This window comes from Drosophila miranda, chromosome 3 (assembly GCF_003369915.1).
Source record: "Drosophila miranda strain MSH22 chromosome 3, D.miranda_PacBio2.1, whole genome shotgun sequence".
NCBI lineage: Eukaryota > Metazoa > Arthropoda > Insecta > Diptera > Drosophilidae > Drosophila > Drosophila miranda.
Genome location: NC_046676.1, coordinates 2,215,071 through 2,238,137, shown reverse-complemented (window position 1 = coordinate 2,238,137; position 23,067 = coordinate 2,215,071). Strand labels below are relative to the sequence as shown.

General features: G+C 37.2%; 1 protein-coding gene and 2 long non-coding RNA genes across 8 annotated transcripts in view; 2 read left to right on the top strand and 1 right to left on the bottom strand.

The window, feature by feature from the left end:
• Positions 1 to 23,067, bottom strand: part of LOC117188490 (UDP-N-acetylglucosamine--peptide N-acetylglucosaminyltransferase 110 kDa subunit-like) — a 46,288-nt gene that overhangs the window by 5,592 nt on the left and 17,629 nt on the right. For all 4 annotated transcript variants that reach the window (XM_033392439.1, XM_033392438.1, XM_033392436.1 and 1 more), the window contains exons 5-6: positions 22,974 to 23,042; positions 22,720 to 22,916 (exon numbers count right to left, since the gene is read on the bottom strand). In XM_033392439.1, the coding sequence (XP_033248330.1) occupies positions 22,720 to 22,916; positions 22,974 to 23,042 (266 nt within the window). The remainder of the gene's footprint in view (positions 1 to 22,719; positions 22,917 to 22,973; positions 23,043 to 23,067) is intronic.
• On the top strand, positions 2,279 to 15,113 carry LOC117188491. 3 transcript variants are annotated; one of them, XR_004472601.1, is made up of 9 exons: positions 2,280 to 2,992; positions 3,051 to 3,471; positions 3,534 to 4,590; positions 7,975 to 8,280; positions 8,339 to 8,759; positions 8,822 to 9,878; positions 13,263 to 13,568; positions 13,627 to 14,047; positions 14,110 to 15,113. It is a non-coding gene; the product is annotated as an uncharacterized LOC117188491 (long non-coding RNA). The 3 variants fall into 3 exon arrangements; XR_004472603.1 differs by lacking the exon at positions 8,339 to 8,759 and having other exon boundaries at positions 2,279 to 2,992; XR_004472602.1 differs by lacking the exon at positions 13,627 to 14,047 and having other exon boundaries at positions 2,279 to 2,992.
• On the top strand, positions 18,151 to 20,401 carry LOC117188492. The gene is made up of 3 exons (XR_004472604.1): positions 18,151 to 18,856; positions 18,915 to 19,335; positions 19,398 to 20,401. It is a non-coding gene; the product is annotated as an uncharacterized LOC117188492 (long non-coding RNA).

Here is a 23,067-nt window from a genome sequence, read left to right as displayed (position 1 = left end):
GTAGCCACTGCAAATTGATTTGTTCTTTTTGGCTATAAAAATGATCCGATCTGATCCAGATTCAGCAACCGGATAGATATGGTCATTTTCTACGATTGTGCGTTTTTAGTTTCCTCGAATCTGCAATATTGTGGATACAACAGATTTTCGTCTTTAGTGGAGGCGGGGCGGGGCGAAGTTTTGAAATACACTTGTAACAGTGACATATTACAGAAGTCTGGATACAAAACGTCGTTGCTCTAGCTTTTATAGTCTCTGAGCACCAGGCGCTCATAGGGACGGACAGACGGACAAATGTGTAATATTTTTAGATAGAAAAACGAGTTTTTACAACCAAAACTACATTTTTTCCAGTAAGTTAATTTGTTTACTGTAAACTAATAATACGGTGATTAAAAATAATACAAAATCAAATAAGCATTTACAGAGCGCTCCCAATTTCAAGGTGCAGAATCGACCGGAAAGATGAGTTCTCTCTCAGTAACGGATTCCATTGTAGGCACAATTCCAGTGAGAATAATCTTTTTATGCTGCTGTATTTTATGCTAAACTGCATTATTAAAAGGTATCCATTTGTATATTTTGGTTGCATTGGTGGCAATGCAGCACTTTTCGGAATATCGTACTCCTGTGCGGGAGCCATTGGGTCCAATGTGCTTAAATTGGGACTCACCTGTGAATATAGTGCGTGAAAACTAAGAATCATCCGAATTACTATTTTCTTTAGACCATTAAGGCAATTTTTATTCATTCGAAAATTTTGAAGTGTCTTTTTGGCACGCATATACGTGAGCAGCACTTTTCTATGCACATAAAATAGGGCGGGCCTTGACGATACTCGCATTAAAGCCACCTTCTTTGGCCGACGCTCGAGCCGAAATATCATTTGCCAAACGTTGCACCTCAGATGCTATCTTAACATAATTTGTATGCGGTAGTCTGGAGCGATGGGTTCAAAATATAGATTTTTTCACATTTTGAAAATTTTAAGAATTCAAAGTTTTGACAAAGTTACAGTCGAAATCTCGAAGCGCACTTGATCAGTTTTCAATACTTAAACGAATTTTTCTCGAAACATCGTTTTCTGTACCAAAAAATCTATTCAACCGATTGCTTTCAAAATTGGATATTTTATTATAAACATGAATAGCTATCGTTTTTAGCAAAATCCATTATTATACCCGATACTCAAAATGAGTATTGGGGTATATTAGATTTGTGGTAAAAGTGGATGTGTGTAACGTCCAGAAGGAATCGTTTCCGACCCCATAAAGTATATATATACTTGATCAGCATCAATAGCCGAGTCGATTGAGCCCTGTCTGTCTGTCCGTCCGTCCGTCTGTCCGTCCCCTTCAGCGCCTAGTGCTCAAAGACTATAAGAGCTAGAGCAACGATGTTTTGGACCCAGACTTCTGTGATATGTCACTGCTACAAAAATATTTCAAAACTTCGCCCCGCCCACTTCCGCCCCCACAAAGAACGAAAATCTGTGGCATCCACAATTTTAAAGATATGAGAAAACCAAAAACGTAGAATTGTAGAGAATGACCATATCTTTAAGACTGCGGAATCTGAATTGGATCGTATTATTATTATAGCCAGCATCAAGAAAACAATTTAATTTTTTCTCGCCCTGTCTCTCTCTAAAACACGTATCATAGGCGGCTTTGCTTAGAGTAAAACATTAGCGCCTAGATCTCAGAGACTACAAAAGCTAGAGCAACCAAATTTGGTATCCACACTCCTAATATATCGGACCGAGACGAGTTTGTTTCAAAATTTCGCCACACCCCCTTCCGGCCCCGCAAAGGACGAAAATCTGGGGATATTCAAAAATCTCAGAGACTATTAAGGCTAGAGTAACCAAATTTGGTATCCGCACTCCTGTTAGATCTTACTATAAAACGTGTATCTCAAAATTTCACCCCACCCCCTTCCGCCCACACAAAGGACGAAAATCTGTTGCATCCACAATATTGCACATTCGAGAAAACTAAAAACGCAGAATCATAGATAATGACCATATCTATCAGATTGCTGAATCTGGATCAGATCAGATCAGATATAGCCAAACGGAACAAATCAATTTGCAGTGGCTACGCAGCGCCCGACGTCACGCTCAGACTGATTTTCTGTCTCTCTCGCACGCACTCTTTGTCGTGTCGTTTAATATTAGCGGCGTCTGCCGGAGGAGAGCCATACTGACTTAGTATCGGGTATAACTGTAGAGTTGCGGTGTCCGCAGCAACTCACAACGTTCCCCCTCGTTTTTAATAATATTTTATTTTTGTAAAACTATTTCTAAGAAAAAATAAGGGGGAACGTTGTGAGACGCGGCAAAGACCGCGGTTCTACTTTATGTCCGGTAGTCAGGCAATATGGCTCCTCTCCGATAGATGGCGCACACTGCGCATTGAGAGTGAGAGACAGCGTTCCCAATTTAGCTTATTTAAGGCTAGATCTAGCTTATTTGAAAGCGGAACAGCTTGAAAAATTATGAAAATGCTTATAGCTTTAAATCTAGCCTTTTTTAATTTCACTTTGCTTATCTTTTCCTTTTTATATCCTACATGTATTTTTTGGTATTTTTTAAGACAAATCGAACAAAAAGTATATTTGTAGTACATATTTTGGTGTATCATGGTATTTTAGAATTTATTTATGGTTTCTTTTCGTTGAAAAGTTTCGGTCTATACAGAAACTTGGTTGGTGATCGTGAAATGTGTAAATGTGTAAAACATGCCAAAAACAGGTTACAAACAAAATTTTCATCGACAAGCATCGATTTCCTCAAAAATAAAATAGTACCGCCTGATGCAAAGATTGATGTCTTGAAAGATGACTTGGATGAATTTGCTGTGTCTTCATAATATATGGGATATTTATTTGAAAAGGAAATTAAAGAGAAAAATTATAATAATGAAGTTAACGAAATCAGAGAGATGTGCAAGGATTTTATAAAGGAGCTAATTATCCAACTCAGAGAAAGGTAAGCTTCAATTGGATTTGATATTAAAAATAAATAATAATCTGATGCTTAATTTCAGACTTCCAGATAATTTTGAGACATTAGAAAAACTTAGAAAATTAGAAAACACAAAAACATTAGAAAGTTTTTGCAGCAGAAAATGTACTCAAACATAATAAAAATCATAATGATCTCATTTCCATATTGGAACACTTTAACTATAAGAATATAGATGGAATTCTTGCCCAATATGGCAAAATTCAATTAGTCCCTTGGCAAAGTACAGATGACACGATACAATTTTGGTCAGAAGTACTGACTTATAAAGATGCTGGCAAAAACAAGCCTTTTGAAGAAATCGCTTTATTTGCCATTGGCATTTTAAGTCTACCGTGGTCAAATGCTGCTATTGAACGTGTATTCAGTCAAATGAATATTGTTAAGACCAAGCTAAGGAACAAAATGACCGTTAAATCCTTAAACTCAATATTAAATATAAGGTTTGTTTTAGAAATATTTAATTGTTTCATGAATATGACTAAAATTCTTTTGAATTTTACAGATATGGATTGCGCCGTCATGGAAAATTTTGTCACAACTATCAATTACCGGAGAAATATTTAAATTTAATACGTTCCAGCGATAAATATACCGATTCAAGCAATAGCGAATTGGATGAAATAATAACACAATTATAAATGTATATATCTATGTGTTGTTTTATTTTTAGCCTGTTTTTTACAATTTTTAGCTTGTTCTAGCTTGTATTTTTGTAAAATCTAGCTTATTTTAGCGCTCAAAATCTGGCAACACTGGTGAGAGAATGAGTAAGCGCTTGGCTGGGGTTGCGTATCACAGGAGACTGGTTACAAAATTTAGTTTCTAGCTCTTATAGTCTTTGACATCTCATCGGGACGGACAGACAGACAGACTGGCTATATCGACTCGTATGTATTCATATAGATGCATGCATATTGCCACTCAAAATAAATTCGAGTTGATTAGGAGTTGATAATAGTCGTCACATTGCATATAGATGTATACTTACACGTCACAAACGTACCCATTTCCTAATAAATGTCACCGAAAATACAGCAATAGCTGACGCCACAAATCATTGAAGTGTTTCAATGTACTGTGATTACAAATCCCCTTTACAAAATTTGTAGGCATTGATGTGTATTATTTTTGTATTAAACATATTGGGGAATACCCTAGTTAAAAAAGAACACAAAGTTTTTCAATCTCCAACACTCTTCTATACGTGTCAGCGCGCTAAGTTAATTGACTGCTTATTTTAAGTTAGGTGTTTATCAGAACTTTTTCCGCGAGATTGATTAAGAGCCGTTTTCTCAATTTCGAACTAAAATGCCAGTTGGTTGCCTCTCCGAAAAAGTTGACGAACAGATAAACGTGTCTAAAAAAAACAATTCGGCTTTCTCGAGGTCGTGGTAATTTGTGAAAACGAAAAAGAATAATGGGTTTAAGCGCACAAATGTGCTGTACAGCGCAAAACTCAGTATAACCTTTGCAAGAAAATGTAGCTATCGACAAAACGGTACCAGATTCCCCGGAGAAAAACCATGGACTCGAGATTTGGAAATCTCACTATCACAGGGGTAATGAATGGAATTGAATGATTGACTTTGGATACAGGTGCTTCACATTCAATAACACTAATGCTAGATTTGGTAATTTTTTTCATGGTTTAATCAGAGATTGTGATTATTTTTTTCAAATTACTAAGTATCTTACATCTCCGGTCTTGTTATGTCTATTTTTAATGTATCCTAGTGTCGTAGTTTTTTTTTCTCGATTTAAAATATAAACGAGGGGGAACGTTGTGAGTTGCTGCGGGGACCGCAACTCTACATTTATACCCGATACATAGTCAGTATGGCTACATTGAGCGACAATGTGTGCGTGCGGGAGAGACAGAAAACGTGTTTGAACATGTCGTCGGGCGCTGCGTAGCCACTGCAAATTAATTTGTTCCCTTTAGCTATAAAAATGATCCGATCTGATATAGATTCAGCAATCTCATAGATACGGTCATTCTCTATGATTGTGCGTTTTTAGTATTCTCGTATCTTCAATATTGTGGATGCCACAGATTTTAGCTCTTTGTGGGGGCGGAAGTGGGCGGGGCAAAGTCTTGAAATATACTTGCAACAGTGACATATCACAGAAGTCCGAATATAAAATGTCGTTACTCTAGCTCTTATAGTCTTTGAGCATTAGGGGCTGATAGGGACGGACAGACAGACAGGGCTCAATCGACTCGGCTATTGATGCGGATCAAGAATATATATACTTTATGGGGTCGGAAACGATTCCTTCTGGACGTTAGACACATCCGTTTTCACCACAAATCTAATATACCCCAATACACATTTTGAGTATTTTCTACGATTGTGCGTTTTTAGTTTCCTCGAATCTGCAATATTGTGGATACAACAGATTTTCGTCTTTAGTGGAGGCGGGGCGGGGCGAAGTTTTGAAATACACTTGTAACAGTGACATATTACAGAAGTCTGGATACAAAACGTCGTTGCTCTAGCTTTTATAGTCTCTGAGCACCAGGCGCTCATAGGGACGGACAGACGGACAAATGTGTAATATTTTTAGATAGAAAAACGAGTTTTTACAACCAAAACTACATTTTTTCCAGTAAGTTAATTTGTTTACTGTAAACTAATAATACGGTGATTAAAAATAATACAAAATCAAATAAGCATTTACAGAGCGCTCCCAATTTCAAGGTGCAGAATCGACCGGAAAGATGAGTTCTCTCTCAGTAACGGATTCCATTGTAGGCACAATTCCAGTGAGAATAATCTTTTTATGCTGCTGTATTTTATGCTAAACTGCATTATTAAAAGGTATCCATTTGTATATTTTGGTTGCATTGGTGGCAATGCAGCACTTTTCGGAATATCGTACTCCTGTGCGGGAGCCATTGGGTCCAATGTGCTTAAATTGGGACTCACCTGTGAATATAGTGCGTGAAAACTAAGAATCATCCGAATTACTATTTTCTTTAGACCATTAAGGCAATTTTTATTCATTCGAAAATTTTGAAGTGTCTTTTTGGCACGCATATACGTGAGCAGCACTTTTCTATGCACATAAAATAGGGCGGGCCTTGACGATACTCGCATTAAAGCCACCTTCTTTGGCCGACGCTCGAGCCGAAATATCATTTGCCAAACGTTGCACCTCAGATGCTATCTTAACATAATTTGTATGCGGTAGTCTGGAGCGATGGGTTCAAAATATAGATTTTTTCACATTTTGAAAATTTTAAGAATTCAAAGTTTTGACAAAGTTACAGTCGAAATCTCGAAGCGCACTTGATCAGTTTTCAATACTTAAACGAATTTTTCTCGAAACATCGTTTTCTGTACCAAAAAATCTATTCAACCGATTGCTTTCAAAATTGGATATTTTATTATAAACATGAATAGCTATCGTTTTTAGCAAAATCCATTATTATACCCGATACTCAAAATGAGTATTGGGGTATATTAGATTTGTGGTAAAAGTGGATGTGTGTAACGTCCAGAAGGAATCGTTTCCGACCCCATAAAGTATATATATACTTGATCAGCATCAATAGCCGAGTCGATTGAGCCCTGTCTGTCTGTCCGTCCGTCCGTCTGTCCGTCCCCTTCAGCGCCTAGTGCTCAAAGACTATAAGAGCTAGAGCAACGATGTTTTGGACCCAGACTTCTGTGATATGTCACTGCTACAAAAATATTTCAAAACTTCGCCCCGCCCACTTCCGCCCCCACAAAGAACGAAAATCTGTGGCATCCACAATTTTAAAGATATGAGAAAACCAAAAACGTAGAATTGTAGAGAATGACCATATCTTTAAGACTGCGGAATCTGAATTGGATCGTATTATTATTATAGCCAGCATCAAGAAAACAATTTAATTTTTTCTCGCCCTGTCTCTCTCTAAAACACGTATCATAGGCGGCTTTGCTTAGAGTAAAACATTAGCGCCTAGATCTCAGAGACTACAAAAGCTAGAGCAACCAAATTTGGTATCCACACTCCTAATATATCGGACCGAGACGAGTTTGTTTCAAAATTTCGCCACACCCCCTTCCGGCCCCGCAAAGGACGAAAATCTGGGGATATTCAAAAATCTCAGAGACTATTAAGGCTAGAGTAACCAAATTTGGTATCCGCACTCCTGTTAGATCTTACTATAAAACGTGTATCTCAAAATTTCACCCCACCCCCTTCCGCCCACACAAAGGACGAAAATCTGTTGCATCCACAATATTGCACATTCGAGAAAACTAAAAACGCAGAATCATAGATAATGACCATATCTATCAGATTGCTGAATCTGGATCAGATCAGATCAGATATAGCCAAACGGAACAAATCAATTTGCAGTGGCTACGCAGCGCCCGACGTCACGCTCAGACTGATTTTCTGTCTCTCTCGCACGCACTCTTTGTCGTGTCGTTTAATATTAGCGGCGTCTGCCGGAGGAGAGCCATACTGACTTAGTATCGGGTATAACTGTAGAGTTGCGGTGTCCGCAGCAACTCACAACGTTCCCCCTCGTTTTTAATAATATTTTATTTTTGTAAAACTATTTCTAAGAAAAAATAAGGGGGAACGTTGTGAGACGCGGCAAAGACCGCGGTTCTACTTTATGTCCGGTAGTCAGGCAATATGGCTCCTCTCCGATAGATGGCGCACACTGCGCATTGAGAGTGAGAGACAGCGTTCCCAATTTAGCTTATTTAAGGCTAGATCTAGCTTATTTGAAAGCGGAACAGCTTGAAAAATTATGAAAATGCTTATAGCTTTAAATCTAGCCTTTTTTAATTTCACTTTGCTTATCTTTTCCTTTTTATATCCTACATGTATTTTTTGGTATTTTTTAAGACAAATCGAACAAAAAGTATATTTGTAGTACATATTTTGGTGTATCATGGTATTTTAGAATTTATTTATGGTTTCTTTTCGTTGAAAAGTTTCGGTCTATACAGAAACTTGGTTGGTGATCGTGAAATGTGTAAATGTGTAAAACATGCCAAAAACAGGTTACAAACAAAATTTTCATCGACAAGCATCGATTTCCTCAAAAATAAAATAGTACCGCCTGATGCAAAGATTGATGTCTTGAAAGATGACTTGGATGAATTTGCTGTGTCTTCATAATATATGGGATATTTATTTGAAAAGGAAATTAAAGAGAAAAATTATAATAATGAAGTTAACGAAATCAGAGAGATGTGCAAGGATTTTATAAAGGAGCTAATTATCCAACTCAGAGAAAGGTAAGCTTCAATTGGATTTGATATTAAAAATAAATAATAATCTGATGCTTAATTTCAGACTTCCAGATAATTTTGAGACATTAGAAAAACTTAGAAAATTAGAAAACACAAAAACATTAGAAAGTTTTTGCAGCAGAAAATGTACTCAAACATAATAAAAATCATAATGATCTCATTTCCATATTGGAACACTTTAACTATAAGAATATAGATGGAATTCTTGCCCAATATGGCAAAATTCAATTAGTCCCTTGGCAAAGTACAGATGACACGATACAATTTTGGTCAGAAGTACTGACTTATAAAGATGCTGGCAAAAACAAGCCTTTTGAAGAAATCGCTTTATTTGCCATTGGCATTTTAAGTCTACCGTGGTCAAATGCTGCTATTGAACGTGTATTCAGTCAAATGAATATTGTTAAGACCAAGCTAAGGAACAAAATGACCGTTAAATCCTTAAACTCAATATTAAATATAAGGTTTGTTTTAGAAATATTTAATTGTTTCATGAATATGACTAAAATTCTTTTGAATTTTACAGATATGGATTGCGCCGTCATGGAAAATGTTGTCACAACTATCAATTACCGGAGAAATATTTAAATTTAATACGTTCCAGCGATAAATATACCGATTCAAGCAATAGCGAATTGGATGAAATAATAACACAATTATAAATGTATATATCTATGTGTTGTTTTATTTTTAGCCTGTTTTTTACAATTTTTAGCTTGTTCTAGCTTGTATTTTTGTAAAATCTAGCTTATTTTAGCGCTCAAAATCTGGCAACAATGGTGAGAGAATGAGTAAGCGCTTGGCTGGGGTTGCGTATCACAGGAGACTGGTTACAAAATTTAGTTTCTAGCTCTTATAGTCTTTGACATCTCATCGGGACGGACAGACAGACAGACTGGCTATATCGACTCGTATGTATTCATATAGATGCATGCATATTGCCACTCAAAATAAATTCGAGTTGATTAGGAGTTGATAATAGTCGTCACATTGCATATAGATGTATACTTACACGTCACAAACGTACCCATTTCCTAATAAATGTCACCGAAAATACAGCAATAGCTGACGCCACAAATCATTGAAGTGTTTCAATGTACTGTGATTACAAATCCCCTTTACAAAATTTGTAGGCATTGATGTGTATTATTTTTGTATTAAACATATTGGGGAATACCCTAGTTAAAAAAGAACACAAAGTTTTTCAATCTCCAACACTCTTCTATACGTGTCAGCGCGCTAAGTTAATTGACTGCTTATTTTAAGTTAGGTGTTTATCAGAACTTTTTCCGCGAGATTGATTAAGAGCCGTTTTCTCAATTTCGAACTAAAATGCCAGTTGGTTGCCTCTCCGAAAAAGTTGACGAACAGATAAACGTGTCTAAAAAAAACAATTCGGCTTTCTCGAGGTCGTGGTAATTTGTGAAAACGAAAAAGAATAATGGGTTTAAGCGCACAAATGTGCTGTACAGCGCAAAACTCAGTATAACCTTTGCAAGAAAATGTAGCTATCGACAAAACGGTACCAGATTCCCCGGAGAAAAACCATGGACTCGAGATTTGGAAATCTCACTATCACAGGGGTAATGAATGGAATTGAATGATTGACTTTGGATACAGGTGCTTCACATTCAATAACACTAATGCTAGATTTGGTAATTTTTTTCATGGTTTAATCAGAGATTGTGATTATTTTTTTCAAATTACTAAGTATCTTACATCTCCGGTCTTGTTATGTCTATTTTTAATGTATCCTAGTGTCGTAGTTTTTTTTTCTCGATTTAAAATATAAACGAGGGGGAACGTTGTGAGTTGCTGCGGGGACCGCAACTCTACATTTATACCCGATACATAGTCAGTATGGCTACATTGAGCGACAATGTGTGCGTGCGGGAGAGACAGAAAACGTGTTTGAACATGTCGTCGGGCGCTGCGTAGCCACTGCAAATTAATTTGTTCCCTTTAGCTATAAAAATGATCCGATCTGATATAGATTCAGCAATCTCATAGATACGGTCATTCTCTATGATTGTGCGTTTTTAGTATTCTCGTATCTTCAATATTGTGGATGCCACAGATTTTAGCTCTTTGTGGGGGCGGAAGTGGGCGGGGCAAAGTCTTGAAATATACTTGCAACAGTGACATATCACAGAAGTCCGAATATAAAATGTCGTTACTCTAGCTCTTATAGTCTTTGAGCATTAGGGGCTGATAGGGACGGACAGACAGACAGGGCTCAATCGACTCGGCTATTGATGCGGATCAAGAATATATATACTTTATGGGGTCGGAAACGATTCCTTCTGGACGTTAGACACATCCGTTTTCACCACAAATCTAATATACCCCAATACACATTTTGAGTATTTTCTACGATTGTGCGTTTTTAGTTTCCTCGAATCTGCAATATTGTGGATACAACAGATTTTCGTCTTTAGTGGAGGCGGGGCGGGGCGAAGTTTTGAAATACACTTGTAACAGTGACATATTACAGAAGTCTGGATACAAAACGTCGTTGCTCTAGCTTTTATAGTCTCTGAGCACCAGGCGCTCATAGGGACGGACAGACGGACAAATGTGTAATATTTTTAGATAGAAAAACGAGTTTTTACAACCAAAACTACATTTTTTCCAGTAAGTTAATTTGTTTACTGTAAACTAATAATACGGTGATTAAAAATAATACAAAATCAAATAAGCATTTACAGAGCGCTCCCAATTTCAAGGTGCAGAATCGACCGGAAAGATGAGTTCTCTCTCAGTAACGGATTCCATTGTAGGCACAATTCCAGTGAGAATAATCTTTTTATGCTGCTGTATTTTATGCTAAACTGCATTATTAAAAGGTATCCATTTGTATATTTTGGTTGCATTGGTGGCAATGCAGCACTTTTCGGAATATCGTACTCCTGTGCGGGAGCCATTGGGTCCAATGTGCTTAAATTGGGACTCACCTGTGAATATAGTGCGTGAAAACTAAGAATCATCCGAATTACTATTTTCTTTAGACCATTAAGGCAATTTTTATTCATTCGAAAATTTTGAAGTGTCTTTTTGGCACGCATATACGTGAGCAGCACTTTTCTATGCACATAAAATAGGGCGGGCCTTGACGATACTCGCATTAAAGCCACCTTCTTTGGCCGACGCTCGAGCCGAAATATTATTTGCCAAACGTTGCACCTCAGATGCTATCTTAACATAATTTGTATGCGGTAGTCTGGAGCGATGGGTTCAAAATATAGATTTTTTCACATTTTGAAAATTTTAAGAATTCAAAGTTTTGACAAAGTTACAGTCGAAATCTCGAAGCGCACTTGATCAGTTTTCAATACTTAAACGAATTTTTCTCGAAACATCGTTTTCTGTACCAAAAAATCTATTCAACCGATTGCTTTCAAAATTGGATATTTTATTATAAACATGAATAGCTATCGTTTTTAGCAAAATCCATTATTATACCCGATACTCAAAATGAGTATTGGGGTATATTAGATTTGTGGTAAAAGTGGATGTGTGTAACGTCCAGAAGGAATCGTTTCCGACCCCATAAAGTATATATATACTTGATCAGCATCAATAGCCGAGTCGATTGAGCCCTGTCTGTCTGTCCGTCCGTCCGTCTGTCCGTCCCCTTCAGCGCCTAGTGCTCAAAGACTATAAGAGCTAGAGCAACGATGTTTTGGACCCAGACTTCTGTGATATGTCACTGCTACAAAAATATTTCAAAACTTCGCCCCGCCCACTTCCGCCCCCACAAAGAACGAAAATCTGTGGCATCCACAATTTTAAAGATATGAGAAAACCAAAAACGTAGAATTGTAGAGAATGACCATATCTTTAAGACTGCGGAATCTGAATTGGATCGTATTATTATTATAGCCAGCATCAAGAAAACAATTTAATTTTTTCTCGCCCTGTCTCTCTCTAAAACACGTATCATAGGCGGCTTTGCTTAGAGTAAAACATTAGCGCCTAGATCTCAGAGACTACAAAAGCTAGAGCAACCAAATTTGGTATCCACACTCCTAATATATCGGACCGAGACGAGTTTGTTTCAAAATTTCGCCACACCCCCTTCCGGCCCCGCAAAGGACGAAAATCTGGGGATATTCAAAAATCTCAGAGACTATTAAGGCTAGAGTAACCAAATTTGGTATCCGCACTCCTGTTAGATCTTACTATAAAACGTGTATCTCAAAATTTCACCCCACCCCCTTCCGCCCACACAAAGGACGAAAATCTGTTGCATCCACAATATTGCACATTCGAGAAAACTAAAAACGCAGAATCATAGATAATGACCATATCTATCAGATTGCTGAATCTGGATCAGATCAGATCAGATATAGCCAAACGGAACAAATCAATTTGCAGTGGCTACGCAGCGCCCGACGTCACGCTCAGACTGATTTTCTGTCTCTCTCGCACGCACTCTTTGTCGTGTCGTTTAATATTAGCGGCGTCTGCCGGAGGAGAGCCATACTGACTTAGTATCGGGTATAACTGTAGAGTTGCGGTGTCCGCAGCAACTCACAACGTTCCCCCTCGTTTTTAATAATATTTTATTTTTGTAAAACTATTTCTAAGAAAAAATAAGGGGGAACGTTGTGAGACGCGGCAAAGACCGCGGTTCTACTTTATGTCCGGTAGTCAGGCAATATGGCTCCTCTCCGATAGATGGCGCACACTGCGCATTGAGAGTGAGAGACAGCGTTCCCAATTTAGCTTATTTAAGGCTAGATCTAGCTTATTTGAAAGCGGAACAGCTTGAAAAATTATGAAAATGCTTATAGCTTTAAATCTAGCCTTTTTTAATTTCACTTTGCTTATCTTTTCCTTTTTATATCCTACATGTATTTTTTGGTATTTTTTAAGACAAATCGAACAAAAAGTATATTTGTAGTACATATTTTGGTGTATCATGGTATTTTAGAATTTATTTATGGTTTCTTTTCGTTGAAAAGTTTCGGTCTATACAGAAACTTGGTTGGTGATCGTGAAATGTGTAAATGTGTAAAACATGCCAAAAACAGGTTACAAACAAAATTTTCATCGACAAGCATCGATTTCCTCAAAAATAAAATAGTACCGCCTGATGCAAAGATTGATGTCTTGAAAGATGACTTGGATGAATTTGCTGTGTCTTCATAATATATGGGATATTTATTTGAAAAGGAAATTAAAGAGAAAAATTATAATAATGAAGTTAACGAAATCAGAGAGATGTGCAAGGATTTTATAAAGGAGCTAATTATCCAACTCAGAGAAAGGTAAGCTTCAATTGGATTTGATATTAAAAATAAATAATAATCTGATGCTTAATTTCAGACTTCCAGATAATTTTGAGACATTAGAAAAACTTAGAAAATTAGAAAACACAAAAACATTAGAAAGTTTTTGCAGCAGAAAATGTACTCAAACATAATAAAAATCATAATGATCTCATTTCCATATTGGAACACTTTAACTATAAGAATATAGATGGAATTCTTGCCCAATATGGCAAAATTCAATTAGTCCCTTGGCAAAGTACAGATGACACGATACAATTTTGGTCAGAAGTACTGACTTATAAAGATGCTGGCAAAAACAAGCCTTTTGAAGAAATCGCTTTATTTGCCATTGGCATTTTAAGTCTACCGTGGTCAAATGCTGCTATTGAACGTGTATTCAGTCAAATGAATATTGTTAAGACCAAGCTAAGGAACAAAATGACCGTTAAATCCTTAAACTCAATATTAAATATAAGGTTTGTTTTAGAAATATTTAATTGTTTCATGAATATGACTAAAATTCTTTTGAATTTTACAGATATGGATTGCGCCGTCATGGAAAATGTTGTCACAACTATCAATTACCGGAGAAATATTTAAATTTAATACGTTCCAGCGATAAATATACCGATTCAAGCAATAGCGAATTGGATGAAATAATAACACAATTATAAATGTATATATCTATGTGTTGTTTTATTTTTAGCCTGTTTTTTACAATTTTTAGCTTGTTCTAGCTTGTATTTTTGTAAAATCTAGCTTATTTTAGCGCTCAAAATCTGGCAACACTGGTGAGAGAATGAGTAAGCGCTTGGCTGGGGTTGCGTATCACAGGAGACTGGTTACAAAATTTAGTTTCTAGCTCTTATAGTCTTTGACATCTCATCGGGACGGACAGACAGACAGACTGGCTATATCGACTCGTATGTATTCATATAGATGCATGCATATTGCCACTCAAAATAAATTCGAGTTGATTAGGAGTTGATAATAGTCGTCACATTGCATATAGATGTTTACTTACACGTCACAAACGTACCCATTTCCTAATAAATGTCACCGAAAATACAGCAATAGCTGACGCCACAAATCATTGAAGTGTTTCAATGTACTGTGATTACAAATCCCCTTTACAAAATTTGTAGGCATTGATGTGTATTATTTTTGTATTAAACATATTGGGGAATACCCTAGTTAAAAAAGAACACAAAGTTTTTCAATCTCCAACACTCTTCTATACGTGTCAGCGCGCTAAGTTAATTGACTGCTTATTTTAAGTTAGGTGTTTATCAGAACTTTTTCCGCGAGATTGATTAAGAGCCGTTTTCTCAATTTCGAACTAAAATGCCAGTTGGTTGCCTCTCCGAAAAAGTTGACGAACAGATAAACGTGTCTAAAAAAAACAATTCGGCTTTCTCGAGGTCGTGGTAATTTGTGAAAACGAAAAAGAATAATGGGTTTAAGCGCACAAATGTGCTGTACAGCGCAAAACTCAGTATAACCTTTGCAAGAAAATGTAGCTATCGACAAAACGGTACCAGATTCCCCGGAAAAAAACCATGGACTCGAGATTTGGAAATCTCACTATCACAGGGGTAATGAATGGAATTGAATGATTGACTTTGGATACAGGTGCTTCACATTCAATAACACTAATGCTAGATTTGGTAATTTTTTTCATGGTTTAATCAGAGATTGTGATTATTTTTTTCAAATTACTAAGTATCTTACATCTCCGGTCTTGTTATGTCTATTTTTAATGTATCCTAGTGTCGTAGTTTTTTTTTCTCGATTTAAAATATAAACGAGGGGGAACGTTGTGAGTTGCTGCGGGGACCGCAACTCTACATTTATACCCGATACATAGTCAGTATGGCTACATTGAGCGACAATGTGTGCGTGCGGGAGAGACAGAAAACGTGTTTGAACATGTCGTCGGGCGCTGCGTAGCCACTGCAAATTAATTTGTTCCCTTTAGCTATAAAAATGATCCGATCTGATATAGATTCAGCAATCTCATAGATACGGTCATTCTCTATGATTGTGCGTTTTTAGTATTCTCGTATCTTCAATATTGTGGATGCCACAGATTTTAGCTCTTTGTGGGGGCGGAAGTGGGCGGGGCAAAGTCTTGAAATATACTTGCAACAGTGACATATCACAGAAGTCCGAATATAAAATGTCGTTACTCTAGCTCTTATAGTCTTTGAGCATTAGGGGCTGATAGGGACGGACAGACAGACAGGGCTCAATCGACTCGGCTATTGATGCGGATCAAGAATATATATACTTTATGGGGTCGGAAACGATTCCTTCTGGACGTTAGACACATCCGTTTTCACCACAAATCTAATATACCCCAATACACATTTTGAGTATTTTCTACGATTGTGCGTTTTTAGTTTCCTCGAATCTGCAATATTGTGGATACAACAGATTTTCGTCTTTAGTGGAGGCGGGGCGGGGCGAAGTTTTGAAATACACTTGTAACAGTGACATATTACAGAAGTCTGGATACAAAACGTCGTTGCTCTAGCTTTTATAGTCTCTGAGCACCAGGAGCTCATAGGGACGGACAGACGGACAAATGTGTAATATTTTTAGATAGAAAAACGAGTTTTTACAACCAAAACTACATTTTTTCCAGTAAGTTAATTTGTTTACTGTAAACTAATAATACGGTGATTAAAAATAATACAAAATCAAATAAGCATTTACAGAGCGCTCCCAATTTCAAGGTGCAGAATCGACCGGAAAGATGAGTTCTCTCTCAGTAACGGATTCCATTGTAGGCACAATTCCAGTGAGAATAATCTTTTTATGCTGCTGTATTTTATGCTAAACTGCATTATTAAAAGGTATCCATTTGTATATTTTGGTTGCATTGGTGGCAATGCAGCACTTTTCGGAATATCGTACTCCTGTGCGGGAGCCATTGGGTCCAATGTGCTTAAATTGGGACTCACCTGTGAATATAGTGCGTGAAAACTAAGAATCATCCGAATTACTATTTTCTTTAGACCATTAAGGCAATTTTTATTCATTCGAAAATTTTGAAGTGTCTTTTTGGCACGCATATACGTGAGCAGCACTTTTCTATGCACATAAAATAGGGCGGGCCTTGACGATACTCGCATTAAAGCCACCTTCTTTGGCCGACGCTCGAGCCGAAATATTATTTGCCAAACGTTGCACCTCAGATGCTATCTTAACATAATTTGTATGCGGTAGTCTGGAGCGATGGGTTCAAAATATAGATTTTTTCACATTTTGAAAATTTTAAGAATTCAAAGTTTTGACAAAGTTACAGTCGAAATCTCGAAGCGCACTTGATCAGTTTTCAATACTTAAACGAATTTTTCTCGAAACATCGTTTTCTGTACCAAAAAATCTATTCAACCGATTGCTTTCAAAATTGGATATTTTATTATAAACATGAATAGCTATCGTTTTTAGCAAAATCCATTATTATACCCGATACTCAAAATGAGTATTGGGGTATATTAGATTTGTGGTAAAAGTGGATGTGTGTAACGTCCAGAAGGAATCGTTTCCGACCCCATAAAGTATATATATACTTGATCAGCATCAATAGCCGAGTCGATTGAGCCCTGTCTGTCTGTCCGTCCGTCCGTCTGTCCGTCCCCTTCAGCGCCTAGTGCTCAAAGACTATAAGAGCTAGAGCAACGATGTTTTGGACCCAGACTTCTGTGATATGTCACTGCTACAAAAATATTTCAAAACTTCGCCCCGCCCACTTCCGCCCCCACAAAGAACGAAAATCTGTGGCATCCACAATTTTAAAGATATGAGAAAACCAAAAACGTAGAATTGTAGAGAATGACCATATCTTTAAGACTGCGGAATCTGAATTGGATCGTATTATTATTATAGCCAGCATCAAGAAAACAATTTAATTTTTTCTCGCCCTGTCTCTCTCTAAAACACGTATCATAGGCGGCTTTGCTTAGAGTAAAACATTAGCGCCTAGATCTCAGAGACTACAAAAGCTAGAGCAACCAAATTTGGTATCCACACTCCTAATATATCGGACCGAGACGAGTTTGTTTCAAAATTTCGCCACACCCCCTTCCGGCCCCGCAAAGGACGAAAATCTGGGGATATTCAAAAATCTCAGAGACTATTAAGGCTAGAGTAACCAAATTTGGTATCCGCACTCCTGTTAGATCTTACTATAAAACGTGTATCTCAAAATTTCACCCCACCCCCTTCCGCCCACACAAAGGACGAAAATCTGTTGCATCCACAATATTGCACATTCGAGAAAACTAAAAACGCAGAATCATAGATAATGACCATATCTATCAGATTGCTGAATCTGGATCAGATCAGATCAGATATAGCCAAACGGAACAAATCAATTTGCAGTGGCTACGCAGCGCCCGACGTCACGCTCAGACTGATTTTCTGTCTCTCTCGCACGCACTCTTTGTCGTGTCGTTTAATATTAGCGGCGTCTGCCGGAGGAGAGCCATACTGACTTAGTATCGGGTATAACTGTAGAGTTGCGGTGTCCGCAGCAACTCACAACGTTCCCCCTCGTTTTTAATAATATTTTATTTTTGTAAAACTATTTCTAAGAAAAAATAAGGGGGAACGTTGTGAGACGCGGCAAAGACCGCGGTTCTACTTTATGTCCGGTAGTCAGGCAATATGGCTCCTCTCCGATAGATGGCGCACACTGCGCATTGAGAGTGAGAGACAGCGTTCCCAATTTAGCTTATTTAAGGCTAGATCTAGCTTATTTGAAAGCGGAACAGCTTGAAAAATTATGAAAATGCTTATAGCTTTAAATCTAGCCTTTTTTAATTTCACTTTGCTTATCTTTTCCTTTTTATATCCTACATGTATTTTTTGGTATTTTTTAAGACAAATCGAACAAAAAGTATATTTGTAGTACATATTTTGGTGTATCATGGTATTTTAGAATTTATTTATGGTTTCTTTTCGTTGAAAAGTTTCGGTCTATACAGAAACTTGGTTGGTGATCGTGAAATGTGTAAATGTGTAAAACATGCCAAAAACAGGTTACAAACAAAATTTTCATCGACAAGCATCGATTTCCTCAAAAATAAAATAATACCGCCTGATGCAAAGATTGATGTCTTGAAAGATGACTTGGATGAATTTGCTGTGTCTTCATAATATATGGGATATTTATTTGAAAAGGAAATTAAAGAGAAAAATTATAATAATGAAGTTAACGAAATCAGAGAGATGTGCAAGGATTTTATAAAGGAGCTAATTATCCAACTCAGAGAAAGGTAAGCTTCAATTGGATTTGATATTAAAAATAAATAATAATCTGATGCTTAATTTCAGACTTCCAGATAATTTTGAGACATTAGAAAAACTTAGAAAATTAGAAAACACAAAAACATTAGAAAGTTTTTGCAGCAGAAAATGTACTCAAACATAATAAAAATCATAATGATCTCATTTCCATATTGGAACACTTTAACTATAAGAATATAGATGGAATTCTTGCCCAATATGGCAAAATTCAATTAGTCCCTTGGCAAAGTACAGATGACACGATACAATTTTGGTCAGAAGTACTGACTTATAAAGATGCTGGCAAAAACAAGCCTTTTGAAGAAATCGCTTTATTTGCCATTGGCATTTTAAGTCTACCGTGGTCAAATGCTGCTATTGAACGTGTATTCAGTCAAATGAATATTGTTAAGACCAAGCTAAGGAACAAAATGACCGTTAATTCCTTAAACTCAATATTAAATATAAGGTTTGTTTTAGAAATATTTAATTGTTTCATGAATATGACTAAAATTCTTTTGAATTTTACAGATATGGATTGCGCCGTCATGGAAAATGTTGTCACAACTATCAATTACCGGAGAAATATTTAAATTTAATACGTTCCAGCGATAAATATACCGATTCAAGCAATAGCGAATTGGATGAAATAATAACACAATTATAAATGTATATATCTATGTGTTGTTTTATTTTTAGCCTGTTTTTTACAATTTTTAGCTTGTTCTAGCTTGTATTTTTGTAAAATCTAGCTTATTTTAGCGCTCAAAATCTGGCAACACTGGTGAGAGAATGAGTAAGCGCTTGGCTGGGGTTGCGTATCACAGGAGACTGGTTACAAAATTTAGTTTCTAGCTCTTATAGTCTTTGACATCTCATCGGGACGGACAGACAGACAGACTGGCTATATCGACTCGTATGTATTCATATAGATGCATGCATATTGCCACTCAAAATAAATTCGAGTTGATTAGGAGTTGATAATAGTCGTCACATTGCATATAGATGTATACTTACACGTCACAAACGTACCCATTTCCTAATAAATGTCACCGAAAATACAGCAATAGCTGACGCCACAAATCATTGAAGTGTTTCAATGTACTGTGATTACAAATCCCCTTTACAAAATTTGTAGGCATTGATGTGTATTATTTTTGTATTAAACATATTGGGGAATACCCTAGTTAAAAAAGAACACAAAGTTTTTCAATCTCCAACACTCTTCTATACGTGTCAGCGCGCTAAGTTAATTGACTGCTTATTTTAAGTTAGGTGTTTATCAGAACTTTTTCCGCGAGATTGATTAAGAGCCGTTTTCTCAATTTCGAACTAAAATGCCAGTTGGTTGCCTCTCCGAAAAAGTTGACGAACAGATAAACGTGTCTAAAAAAAACAATTCGGCTTTCTCGAGGTCGTGGTAATTTGTGAAAACGAAAAAGAATAATGGGTTTAAGCGCACAAATGTGCTGTACAGCGCAAAACTCAGTATAACCTTTGCAAGAAAATGTAGCTATCGACAAAACGGTACCAGATTCCCCGGAAAAAAACCATGGACTCGAGATTTGGAAATCTCACTATCACAGGGGTAATGAATGGAATTGAATGATTGACTTTGGATACAGGTGCTTCACATTCAATAACACTAATGCTAGATTTGGTAATTTTTTTCATGGTTTAATCAGAGATTGTGATTATTTTTTTCAAATTACTAAGTATCTTACATCTCCGGTCTTGTTATGTCTATTTTTAATGTATCCTAGTGTCGTAGTTTTTTTTTCTCGATTTAAAATATAAACGAGGGGGAACGTTGTGAGTTGCTGCGGGGACCGCAACTCTACATTTATACCCGATACATAGTCAGTATGGCTACATTGAGCGACAATGTGTGCGTGCGGGAGAGACAGAAAACGTGTTTGAACATGTCGTCGGGCGCTGCGTAGCCACTGCAAATTAATTTGTTCCCTTTAGCTATAAAAATGATCCGATCTGATATAGATTCAGCAATCTCATAGATACGGTCATTCTCTATGATTGTGCGTTTTTAGTATTCTCGTATCTTCAATATTGTGGATGCCACAGATTTTAGCTCTTTGTGGGGGCGGAAGTGGGCGGGGCAAAGTCTTGAAATATACTTGCAACAGTGACATATCACAGAAGTCCGAATATAAAATGTCGTTACTCTAGCTCTTATAGTCTTTGAGCATTAGGGGCTGATAGGGACGGACAGACAGACAGGGCTCAATCGACTCGGCTATTGATGCTGATCAAGAATATATATACTTTATGGGGTCGGAAACGATTCTTTCTGGACGTTAGACACATCCGTTTTCACCACAAATCTAATATACCCCAATACACATTTTGAGTATCGGGTATACAAAATTAAATGAAATGGTGCATGTGTCAGGGTTGTCATTAAAGCTCTTTAATTGAAATTCCATTTTTTTAGAATTTACAAGCGGGGAGTTGTATGGATCATATTGCGTTAGTCAATTCGAATGATCTTTACACGTTTTAGTAGAATGTTCCTAACCTTCTTGTATTCACTTGGGTGGGAATGTACGTAAGAAAAACTCACTAAAAAATACTAGGGTGTACAAAATAGCTATATGTATTCTGTTTTTTATACCCGATACTCAAAATGAGTATTGGGGTATATTAGATTTGTGGTAAAAGTGGATGTGTGTAACGTCCAGAAGGAATCGTTTCCGACCCCATAAAGTATATATATTCTTGATCAGCATCAATAGCCGAGTCGATTGAGCCATGTCTGTCTGTCCGTCTGTCCGTCCGTCCGTCTGTCCGTCTGTCCGTCCGTCCGTCTGTCCGTCCCCTTCAGCGCCTAGTGCTCAAAGACTATAAGAGCTAGAGCAACGATGTTTTGGATCCAGACTTCTGTGATATGTCACTGCTACAAAAATATTTCAAAACTTCGCCCCGCCCACTTTCGCCCCCACAAAGGACGAAAATCTGTGGCATCCACATTTTTAAAGATACGATAAAACCAAAAACGCAGAATCGTACAGGATGACTATATGTTCTAGAGTGTAAAATCTCAACCAGATCGTATAATTATTATAGCCAGAATCAAGAAAACAATTTCATTCTTTCTCGCTCTGTCTCTCTCTAACACACAGGTTTCATGGTCGGTTTTGCCAATTGCAAAATATGAGTTCAAGGATCTCTGAACCTATAAGATCCAGAGCAACCAAATTTGGTATCCACACTCCTGTGATATCGGACCTTGACCGTTTCGTGTCAAAATTGCGCCACACCCCCTTCCGCCCCCGCAAAGGACGAAAATCTGGGGCATCCACAAATCTCAGTGACTATTAAGGCTAGAGTAACCAAATTTGGCATCCGCACTTCTGTTAGATCTCACTATAAAACGTATATCTCAGAATTTCGCCCCACCCCCTTCCGCCCCCACAAAGGACGAAAATCTGTTGCATCCACAATATTGCAGATTCGAGAAAACTAAAAACGCAGAATCATAGATAATGACCATATCTATCAGACTGCTGAATCTGGATCAGATCGGATCATTTTTATACCCAAAAGGAACAAATCAATTTGCACTGGCTACGCAGCGCCCGACGTCACGCTCAGACTGATTTTCTGTCTCTCTCGCACGCGCTCTTTGTCGTGTCGTTTAATATTAGCGGCGTCTGCCGGAGGGGAGCCATACTGACTTAGTATCGGGTATAACTGTAGAGTTGCGGTGTCCGCAGCAACTCACAACGTTCCCCCTCGTTTTTTTTTATCGCAGTTTAGTTTGGTTGTACATACCAATACACTAATTAAAAATTCTTATCCTATGACTATTTACTATTATCAAGAGCATACTAACCTGTCAAATATCCTGGCCTCCTTAAGAACGTTTCCCAAATTTATATATGCGTCTAAAAAGTTTGGATCGAGTGTTACCGCCTTTTCAAAGTGATGTATAGCTAACCAAATCTCCCCTTGCGCATTAAAAACACAGCCCAAATTACTCCATGCAACTGCGAATCCAGGGCAGGTTTCAATTGCCTTTAAGTAACAAGCCTATCATGAAATAATACATTAATATTACAAATAATTAGATTTGATGTTAATACATACTTTAGCTTCTTCCAAGCGACCAAGAGCCTTGAGAAGATTTCCCAGATCACTGCGCACACAATACAATTCCTGTAAAAAATTCTGTTACAGTTAA